The 12,068-nt window shown below is 35.7% G+C and overlaps 1 protein-coding gene across 26 annotated transcripts in view; it reads left to right on the top strand.

Moving 5' to 3' along the window:
• GPHN (gephyrin) overlaps window positions 1-12,068 on the top strand; it is a 455,320-nt gene that overhangs the window by 235,590 nt on the left and 207,662 nt on the right. For all 26 annotated transcript variants that reach the window (XM_081049702.1, XM_081049721.1, XM_081049725.1 and 23 more), the window contains one exon: window positions 8,433-8,499. In XM_081049702.1, the coding sequence (XP_080905828.1) occupies window positions 8,433-8,499 (67 nt within the window). The remainder of the gene's footprint in view (window positions 1-8,432; window positions 8,500-12,068) is intronic.

Below are 12,068 nucleotides of genomic sequence, written 5' to 3' on the forward strand. Positions count from 1 at the left end.
ATTAGAATTACCAGAAATTTCCCTTCTGAGTATATAGCCAAAATAACTGAAACCAGAGACTAGAAAAGATACTTGTGTACCAACGTTCACAGCATTATTCACAGTAGCCAAAAGGTAGAAGCAACTTAGATGTCCATTGATGATAGATGAATAGAGAAAATATGTTATATACACAATGAAATATTAGTCCATCTTAAAAATGAATGAACTTCTTCTGATACATTATACAACATGGGTGACCTTGGAGATGTGCTAAGTGAAATAAGCCAGACACAAAAGGACAAATATTGTACAATACCAGGAGCAGGGAAGGGTGGAACAGGGAGTTATTGTTTAATAGGCAGAGTTTCAGTATAGGATGATTAAAAAGTTTGGGAGATGGACAGTAATGATGATTACACAACAATGGGAATATATTTAATGCCAATGAACTGAACACTTAAAATTAGTTAAAATGCTCAATTTTATAGTATGTACATTTTACCACAATTTAAAAACATGATTTAGGGCAGAAAATAACAACATACACAGCATGTGCATTTTCTTGGGACATTTCTACAGTACTTCAGGCACAGCTTCCACTCAGCATCACAGGAAGTACCACAGGTTCCAAAAGATAAGTGAGACAGACCTGGGGTGAATGATTACCTCAGTACAGAAAAACTGGCACCTTTCTTCTTCTCCCACTCAGCTAATATATTTTGCTCCAGATGATAGCCCTGTAAGAGTTTTTTGATAGTTGAGTTCCATTCGTCGTAAGTCATCTAATAATCTGAATAACATGGTTCAGGTTCCTCACCATATCTTCAGATCCTGTACAGAGCATAGCAACTCGAGTGCAGCTGTAATTCAGTATACAATTCAGAGCATCTAGAGCACAGGATCAGTTTAGTACATATTTTTAAGGAAACAATTTTGAATCAGAATTACCTCTTCAGGTACCTCTTTGGTTCTGGAAGGGAGTTGAGTCTAGCTGTCATCCCCTCTGTATCATAACCTCATGATGGCTCAAGTATGGACTACTTGTGCAGTTTTAAAAATATGTATAAAGCAAGGGAGAGTTTAATTTACAGTGGCTCTGGATTGGAAGTGTCCCAAGCAATGGACTGAAGTAAATCTTCTCTCGAATTATACTTTTACCTAGATCTCAAAGATTTGTCACAAATGAAGTTCTATGGAAATTAGCAGGACACACACACACACAAAGACAAACATAAGAATTAAGCTACCATCAAGGAATCAGAGACTGAAGGATAAAATCCTTATGTTATCAGACAGAGTAAAAATAAATAAATGTAATATATTTAAGAGAGCTAAAAAAAGAAACTTGAAAATTATATGCAGGGAACAAATAATTTGAAAAAGAATGAAACATACATTTAGATATGTGAAATATAATAATAAAAATTTTAAAACTTGATAGAATGGACTGCAGATTATGCACAATTGAAGAGAGAATTTAGGAAACTAGGTAAAAGTATTTGAAGAAATTATCTGGAAGCAGCTCAGATTGACAGATATAAAAATGAAGAAGTTAAGAAGCATGGAGGATAGAGTGAGAATATATAAAATATAATTGCAGTTCAGAAGGAGACAATAGAGAATGCAGGGATGGAAATGTTTGAAATATGATACCAAAAATAATGTCAAAATCTTTAAAGATATCAATCATGAATTCAGGAACTGAAACAAATCCTTAGCAGGATGAATAAAAAGAAATCTGTACTTAACACATCATAGTAACATAACCACAGAAAAGAGATCTTACAAACTGCCAAAAAATGAAATTGATAGTATGTAAATTAAGTTTCAATATACGAGGTCTGACAATTAAGTTAACGAACTTGCCACCTGCACTGACATTGGCAGCACTGTACAAACAGCTCGGTAAGGTTTCATAACCTTGGTATATCAGTGTCTCACAGCCGTGTTCGTGTCGACATGTGGTGGTGTCTTGCTGAGTCGCGTTCATTATTGTTGTTGCGTGTTTTTGTGTGCTGTCGGGAGAATGTCTGAGCTTACATTAAAGCAACGAACAAACATTAAATTTCTCTGAAACTTGGCAAGAGTAGAAGTGAAATCAGGGACATGTTAGTCCAAGTTCATGGGGCTAATGCCATGAAGAAAATGGCAATGTACAAATGGATTAAACGTTTTTTGAGGGAAGAGAATGTGTAACTGTTGAAGGAGGTCAAAACAGCCAGTAATGAGCAGAACTTACGAAAATATTGCAAACTTTCAATGAATTGTGCGTCAAAATCATCGGCTGACTGTGAGAAGCATAGCAGACCAAGTAAATAGATAAATAAACAACGGTACATCCAGACAATGGAATATAGACAAGGAGGAACATTAAGTGCATATTACTAAGTGAAAGAAGCCAATCTGGAAAGTTACATACTGTGTGATTCCAACTATATGACATTCTGGAGAAGGCGAAACTATGGACATAGTAAAAAGATCAATGGTTGGCAGGGGTTGACGGAGAGAGGGATGAATAAGCAAAGCGCAAATGACTTTCAAGATAATGAAAATCCTGTGTCTGATACCGTAAAGATAAATACATATCATTATACACTTACCTGAACACATACAGTGTATACAACCAGAGTGAACCATAGTGTACACTATGGACTTTGGGTGGTTATGATGTGTCAGTGCAGGTTCATCAATTTTAACAAAGGTGCCACTCTGGAGGGGGATGCTGATAATTGGGGACATGGTGCATATGTAGAAACAAGGGGTATATGGGAAATCTCTGTAACTTCCCACGTTTGCTAGGAATCTAAAACTGCTCTAAAGAATAAAGTCTTAAAAAATACATTTATAATGATGCAAAATGAATTACTTATGTGTAAATCTAGCATGTATAGAATTTGTATACTGAAACTAAAATATACTGTTAAAAGCAATCAAAGACAATACCAATAAAAGATGTCAATTCTCCCCAAATTAATATACAGGCTTAATGCTATTCTTATAAAAACACTAGCGAGATTTGTGTAGATATAAACAAACTTATTCTAAAATTTATATGGAAAGTAAAAGGAACTAGAACAAATAAAAAATTTCTGAAAAAGAGTAATAAAGTGGGAGAAATACGTTTACCCAATTCAAGGCTTATTGTATAACTACAGTAATCAAGAATGTGAGGTACTTCTGGAGAGAAAGGCACATAGAACAGAATAAAGAAGCCAGAAATAGACTTGCACAAACACGCCCAAATTTTTTTTTTACAAAGGTGCAAAAACCATTCAACAGGAAAAACAGCCTTTTCAACAAATGGTGGAGTAATTGGACATTCATAGGCAAAATAAGAGAGTAACGCAAACTTCACATCTTATGTAAAAATTAACTCAAAATGTATCGTGGACTTAAAAGATATATAAAACTAAACATTTAAGAAAAAAATATAAAATCTTCAGACTTTGGGTTAGGTGACAAGTTTGTGTACTTGACACCAAAAGCACACTCAATAAATATTTTTCTATTGTTTCACCAGTGCCATACTGTCTAAATTACAGTGGCTTGATAGTAAGTTTTCCTCCCAAAATCTCATATCTTTAGTCTTATGAGAAAAATACAGGACAAACTCTATTAATGGAGAACAATACAAAATACTCGAGCAGTACTCCTCAAAACTGTCAAGGTCATCAAAAACCAAGGCAAGTCTGAGAAATTGTCATAGCCAAGAGGAGCATAAAGAGATATGCCAACGAAATGTAATATGGTAATCTGAATGGAATGCTGGAACAGAAAAAGGACACTAGGGAATGTAAATAAAGTATGAACTTTAATTAATAATAATGCATAAATATTGTTTCATTAATTTTAAAGAATGTACCCTACTAATGTAAGATGTGCATTTGCTAGCAGGATAATGGGGAAACTGGGTACAGGTATATGTCAACTCTCTATGCTAGCCTCTCAATTTTTCTATAAATCTAAAAATGTTCTAAAAAATGAATTGTATTTTTAAAGAATAGTAAATTCAGTTCATTTTAGAGGCATATTCTATACAACTTTCAAGGTATAAATAATTCCTATCTTACATAAATTGTTCCTGAGAATATCTTACATAAATTGTTCCTATATAAACATTTCCTAATTCATGTTGTAAGACTAGGGAAATCTTTTGACCAAAACCAGAAAAGGATAGTAGAATAATAGAAAAGTATACACTAATATCATGGTGAACATGGATGGAAAAACTTCAAAAATGAAATATTAACGTAGTGAATCCAGAATTGAAGGAGAGAAAAATATTCAAGACAAAACTAGCTGAAGGATTTCAGCACAACTGGACTGGCTTTATAAGCATTGTTAGAGGAATTCATTAAGCTGAAAGAAAAGAATACTAATCAGTAACAGGAAAACTGTATGAAAGTGTACATTTCACTGGTAAAGATAAATATATAGTTAAAACTTAGAATTTAAAAATAGGAAATGCCAACAGACCAATTACTAATAGGAGATTGAATCAGTAACCTAAAACCTCCCAAAAAACAAAGTGCAGGACCAGACAGCTTCACTGGTAAATTCCACCAAACATTTAAAGAAGAATTAATACCAGTCCTTCTCAAAATTAATACCAATTCCTCCAAAAATAGAAGAGGATGGAATATTTCCAAAATCATTTACAAGGTCAGCATTATCCTGCTAGCAAAACTAAATAAGGGCACTACAAGAAAACAGAAGCACAGGTTAATAGGCCTGATGAACATAGATGCAAAAATCCTCAACAAAATATCAAACTGATTAGAATACATTAAACGGATCATACATCATGATGAAGTGGGATTTAGTCCATGGACAATCCAACATCCACTAATCAATCAATGTGATAGACTACATTAACAAAACACAGAACAAATATCATATGATCATCTCAGTGATGAAGAAAACACATTTGACATAGTTCAACATCCATTCATGATGAAAACTGTCAACAAAGTGAATATAGACAGAATGTATCTCAATATAAGAAAGGTCATATATGACAGGCCCACAGCTAATATCATATTTAGTGGTGAAAAACTGAAAGTTTTTCCTTTAAGATCAGGAACAAAACAAGGATAGCTACTCCTCTGCCACTTTTAGTCAACATAGTACTGGAAGTCCTAGCCAGAGCAATTGAGCAAAGAAAAGAAAAAAGTCACCCAAATCAGAAAGGAAGAAATAAAACTGTTTCTATTTGCAGATAACATGATATATATGTGTATAGTAAACCATAAAGACTACCCAAAAAATGTTAGAACTAATAAACAAATATAGTCAGTAAAGTTGCAGTATACAAAATCAATATATAAAAATTACTTGCATTTATATACACTAATAATGAAATATCAGAAAGAGAAATTAAGAAAACAATCCCATTTACAATTGCATCAAAAAGGATAGAATGCCTAAATTTAATGAAGGAAGTGAAAGATCTGTACACTGAAAACTATTAAGACACTGATGAAAGAAATTGAAGCCTCAAAGAGAAAGATACATTGTACTCATGGTTTGGAAGAATTAATATTGTTAAAATGTACATATTTCCTAAAGCAATCTACACATTCAGTGCAATCCCTTTCAGTATTCCAATGGTATTCACAGAAATAGAACAAATAATCCTAACTGAACCATAAAAGACCCCAAACAGCCAAAGCATCTTTAGAAAAAAAAAAAAAAAAGTGGGAGGCGTCACACCTCCTGATTTTAAAACTATATTACAAAGCTATAGTAATCAAGACAGTATGGTATTGGCATAAAAACAAACACACAGATAAGTGGAAACAAATAGAGATCCCATAAATAAACCCACATATATATGGTCTATTACTTTACAACAATGGAGCCAAGAATATACAATGAGGAAAAGATAGTCTCTTCGAAAAATGGTGTTGGGAAAGCTGGACAGCCACATGCAAAAGAATGAAATAGGACCACTATCTCACATCTTATACCCAAACCAACTCAATATGGATTAAAGACTTGAATGTAAGACCTAAAGCCATAAAACTCCTAGAAGAAAACACCGGGCGTTAGCTCCTGGACACCCTTCTTGGCAGTGCTTTTCTGGAATTGGCTTCAAAAGCAAAGGCAACAAAAGCAAAAATAAACACGTGGGACAACATCAAACTAAAACACTTCTGTACAGCAAAGGAAACCATCAACAAAATGAAAAGAGAACCTACTGAATGGGAGAAAATATTCCCAAATAATATATCTGATAAGGGGTTAATATCCAAAATATATTTAAGAAGTCATATAACTCAATAAAGAAAACAATCTGATTTTAAAATGGCAGAAGATCTGAATAAACATTTTTCTAAAGAAAACATCCAAATGGCCAGTAGGTACATGAAGAGATGATCAAAATCACTCATCATCAGGCACATACAAATCAAAACCACAGTGAGCTATCACCTCACACCTGTTAGAATGGGTATTATCAAAATACAAGAAATAACAGGACTATATGGAGAAAAGGGAATCCTTGTACGCTGTTAGTGGGAATGTAAATTAGTTTAGCCACTATGGAAAACTGGAGGTCCCTCAAAAAGTTAAAAATAGAAGTACGATATGATCCAGCAATTCCACTTCTGGGTATTTATCCAAAGGAAGTGAAATCACTGTTTGGAAAAGATATCTGTACCCTCGTGTTTATTGGAGAATTATTTATTTATAATAGCCAAGACATGGAAATATCCTAAGTGTCTATTGATGGATGAATGAATAAAGGGAAAAAAATATATCTATATATCTATATATCTATATCTATATCTATATCTATATCTATATATCTATATCTATATCTATATATATATATATATATCTCCAATGAAATATTAAGCCGTAAAAAAAAAAAGATGGAAATCCTGCCACTTGCAACAATATGGATTGACCTTGAGTGCATTATGCTAAGCTAAATATGTCAGACAGAGAAAGACAAATACTGTATCATCTCTAAAAAATATCCAGATTCGTAAACACAGAGAACAGATTGGTGGTTGCCAGAGGCGGGGATTGAGGAGTGGGTAAAATGGGTGAAGGTGATTAAAAGGTAAAAACTTCCACTTTTATAAGATGAATAACTCCTGAGGGTGTTAATTACAGCACGGTGACTATAGTTAGTACCATGTTGTATATTTGAAAGTTTCTAAGAGAGTAGGTTGTAAGAGTTCTCAACACAAGAAAAACAGTTGTAACTATGTAGTGATGGATGTTAACTAAACTTATTGTGGTGATCATATCATAGTACATACATAAATCATTAGGTTGTACACATAAAACTAATACATTGTTTGTCAACTATATTGCAATTGAAAAAAAAAGAAAATGGAAAGTTTTAAATAAATACCTACCATGTTTCCCCGAAAATAAGACCGGGTCTTATATTAATTTTTGTTCCAAAAGACCCATTAGGGCTTATGTTTAGGGGATGTCATCCTAAAAAAGCATGCTAGGGCTCATTTTCCAGTTAGGTCTTATTTTTTGGTTAGGTCTTATTTTCGGGGATACACGGTATCAACTCTTCTCTTTATAAATAGGAAAAGGAAAAAAAATAAAAGACAATTTTAGATTATTTCAGAGAGTGAGAGTATAAAATAAACTCAATCATAGAAAGAAGTTCTGCAAAAACGTTTTTACATGTCTTTCAATCGAGCTGCGCAATTTTAGAAATAGACTAATTTAATCAATTGCCTTGTTTTCAAATGATGAAAATGAGATGTTGCCAGGTGAAAGTAACACAGCCACTTACTGGCAGAGCAAGATTCCAACTCTCATGAAATCCAGGCCTTCAATTCTTATCTCAGCCTCCCAGTGCTTTTCTACTGTTTATATTTCTTATCTAGCCACTTGGTTTAAAAGTGGCCTGGAAATTTACAATGCTTTCTGAAAGACCTTTTTACTTTAAATTGACTTGTTTATCAGTGGATCTGTTAACTGAGCTCTCTAAATTCTCCCCACTGCCATTCATTTGTGAGACACCTTAATTTACTTTAAAATTGGCTGAATTTTTTGAAAAGAGCTCATGTGTCACTGAACTCTGAGTGCCTTATGCGTTACACTTTTGCACATAAGTATTACTACGCTAGGTATTTTTTAATACATTTTCTCACTGAACTCTTACAACTATATGAGATATAAAGAACCTGAAATTAGAGAAAGAAGATAATCAGGACATTGTTTATTTAAAGTGGCTAATTTATTCTGATTCCATGTTCAACACGTTTTTCCCATCCACGACACTAACCGTTATTGTAAAAACCTCAGTCAGGTTGCTTGATTTGTATAGCAACTGGTGAATTTATAGCCACAACTATTTTATTTATAAAACAGTCGTTCACATGTAAAGTACGGTGATTGATATTTGTTGTTGAATGTATTTAAACCACCTTTCATTGCAATTTAGTATTCATCCAGTTTCTCTTTTCTTTCAGGCCTGTATGTGGAATCAGAGGGAAAACTCTCATAATTAACCTGCCAGGTAGCAAGAAAGGATCTCAGGTAAGCAACCTGGAGATTTGTATGGGTTAGTGTACAAAGTTTTGGCCAGCTGACTTAGCCAACCAAAAAGTTGGAGCACTCCACAAGACTGCCCTCACTTCTGACACCAATTGCGATACAGTGCATTTCCAAAGCCACTCTCAGTTTCAATTATTCACTAGATAGACTCACAGAACTCACTGACAAGATGGTATACCCCTGGTTATGGCTTATTACAAGGAAAGGATACAGACCAAGTGAAGAAGTTGCATTAGACAGAGTTAAGGAGAGTTACCGAATGGGTAGCTTCCATTATTATCCTCTTTTTGTGGAGTCATGAATGCATTGATCTCCTGGCATCAATATGTAACAACATAGGGAGTATTGCCAATCATGGAAGCTCCAAGCCCTTTGGTGTCCCAAGTTTTTAATGGGGCTCATCACATACTGCTCAGATGGCTGACTTTTAGTTTCTAGCCCTTCCCAGAAGTTGGACTGATACCTTCAGTATCCAACACTTTCTAGAGGCAAAACAGATACCACATTGCCCAAAGCACCCATAATAAATCACACTATTACAATATCTGGTAGCCAAAGTCCCTACTACAAAGATATGCCTATCATTTCCCAGTAACTGAGGTCAAAGGCCAGACTCTCTTTTGAATAAAGTTAATTTTTTATTACACAGCTAACCCCTGGCCTTTGACTATACATCTACAGAGGGTGCCAAAAAAAATGTATACACATTTTATGAAAGGAAAAAAACTATTAAAATTACGCCGATGGTAACCACTTTGAGCCCCTCTTGTAATTAACAGAAGTCAAACGTGACATGTATTCATCTTTGATTATTGGTATATATTGAATATTACACTTTTAATACAGTTTTTTCCTTTCTGAAAATGTGTATACTTTTTTTTGGCACCCTCTGTGTATTTACTATAGCATTCATATTTACAGACACAACAACAGTACAAGTGTGACTATGACTAAGCTTTAGAGAAGCCAGTATGGGATTGGGAAAGATTTAGAGAAACACCTGATCCATCCTCTATAGCCATTATATACATTTTCTAATTTTCCACTTTGATCTACTACTATTTGTACTCTATGATACGTCCGCATAGAACTATTTACCATAGAAATTGGTTCTCTTGCTCAGGCTAGTCATTTTCCATTGGTATTACATTTTGAGGAGGCTTTTAACTCAGTTTCCCAATACATATGACCATCAATATCAGTAGTATAATCTTACTAAAATGGCAACATTATAACATATCACAGTACAGTGGTAGATATAACCTGAAAAACAAGTCAGAAGATACTGACACACTTGGATTCCTACACTCACATTAACAGTTAGCCTCGTCTGTCATCATATCATATGACGAAAATGTCTCACAGAGTGATGCTACTCAGGTTTAAGGCTTGTCAGGTTCCCAAAGCAGGAGTATTCTCAGCAACATATGGCTTACCCTTCTGGCATCTGTTACACCTAAGCTAAGAAACAATATCATCTCTTGTTCTAAACCCCTTTTGATACACCAATGTCATACTGGATTTTTCTCACTGCATAACCCATTTATTCATTCCTTTACCTTTTCTCCTCTCCTTTTATACCCACACTTTGCCTTTGAAAATCTTTGAATGACACAGTTGATTTGGTCACTATGCCATCCAGATTACCGTCAGTAATACTAGTTTAGCAAGTGCTTCCCGCTCAGTTCATTTCCATTCATGTAGGGTAGGGTTACAAATGTATAGAACTAGTGGGCACCCACAGTTTTAGACCTGGTGCTAGGACCACTACATCCGGTAGGGGGGAAAAAAGTTGAGTGATGTGGAGAAAAAAGAAAAAATAGAGTCCTAAAGGAAAACGTATAGTCATAACAGCATCCTCCCCCAGCCCTCTTTTCCCTAGAACTGTAGAGGAATCTATCTAGTGTGGCCTCCCTCATGTTGAGTGTGATCGCACACCAATGAAAGTGTGTACACCAGCCCCTCATGTTTTTATCTGTCCCCCCTTTGAGACAACAAATGTTTCATTTCCCCATTCCAATTTTCTACCAAATCATTGCTCTGTAGATGAAAGTATGTTCTTGGTATAAGAACAAAGTGATTCCATGGTTGTTGATACACTATCTTCTGTTCTGGTCCTTTTATAGTATACTGAGCAGTTGAATCTACCACTGGGTAAGCAAAGCCCAGGCCAGAGTAAGTGTCTATTCCTGTTAGGACCCATTCGTAGCCTCCAGGGGCAACTGCCATCAGTCCAACTTGCCAGCTATGTGCAGGACCTTCCTCCTGTGGAATGTGCTGCATAGCCCTCTGCTGTCTCTGTCTCTCTTGTTAGCAGACAGACAGTTCTTATTAGTATTTTATTCCTCGGTGCAAGAGAAATATAGCTACATTCAGGCCATCTCTGCAGCCCCCTAATGTCCACTCATCTCATGGTCCCAGTTAGCCACATCAGACAAGAACAACATCTGCTCACCAGTTCCAATCAATTTCCAATTCTGGAAGGGGGTTCTTCTAATGAGCATTAACATGTTCTACTTTAATATACCCCTTTGCATTCCCAGGGCCATGCCCCATACAGGGATCCCATTAGTAGACCAATTCCATCATCCTTCTGCCTGACCATCTGGCCAGACCATTGGACAAGTCCCATGAGTTGGTAAAAACCCAAACATAGGGCCAAACATCATGTAGTTCAGCCTATCGAGCTGATTTGTTTTTACCTTCTTCAATCAGAGTGGCGGCCTTCCAAACAGGATGCTGTCCCTTCACCTTGGAATTGCCATCCATAAACCAAGCAGCTCTTTGTTGATCAATAGAAAGCTGTTTATAGGGCACCGCCCAAGTGGCCCAAGTGGCCATAGGATCCAGCAGCTCCTCAGGTGGTTCCGAAGTCGGCCCTAGGTGGAAAGAGGCTACCTGCTCGTGAGTACCGCCTTGCATTCTCCTGGTAGCATGATGCTATATCCACCATTTCCATTTTATTATGGAACTGTCCTGGGCATTGCCTTCCCCATTAGGACATTTCTCTGGCCTTACCTAAGACATTATGGATATTTCAGGTTTCAAGATTATTTTATGTCCTTCAGTCATAAGGGCAGTCTACAAATCCAATAGCAAGCTAGAAATTGTCTCTCAAATAGAAATTTTCTGGTCAGAAATCCCAGCAGTTGTTTCTGGGTGGCACTCAGAGGTTTTTGGCCATAAGTCCCAATCTGTACTCCCCACAGGTCTATCATACAGCAAATTAATGACCTGTGTGGGCTCACTCAAACTTATTGATTCCCACTTAGAATATCCAGTCTATATCGGTGGAAGAGTGGACTTACATGTCTTCTGTTTATAATACTGGGTAGGAGAACAACGCTCCAGGCAAACGCAATATCCATCCCCATAATACAAGTCATGTAAAGGAGACTCACCACTTCACATAAAGTTCACTGTACAAATATTCTCATTTTCATCCAAACTTTTCACTTTAATCCCATTAACTATTGTATTCCTACATCCTCCTAATCTAATAGTACCCCCCATTAGAACTTCAACGGGTTTTAGAATCACAGTACATGGCA

Source organism: Rhinolophus hipposideros (assembly GCF_964194185.1).
Source record: "Rhinolophus hipposideros genome assembly, chromosome: 5".
Classification (NCBI taxonomy): Eukaryota; Metazoa; Chordata; class Mammalia; order Chiroptera; family Rhinolophidae; genus Rhinolophus; species Rhinolophus hipposideros.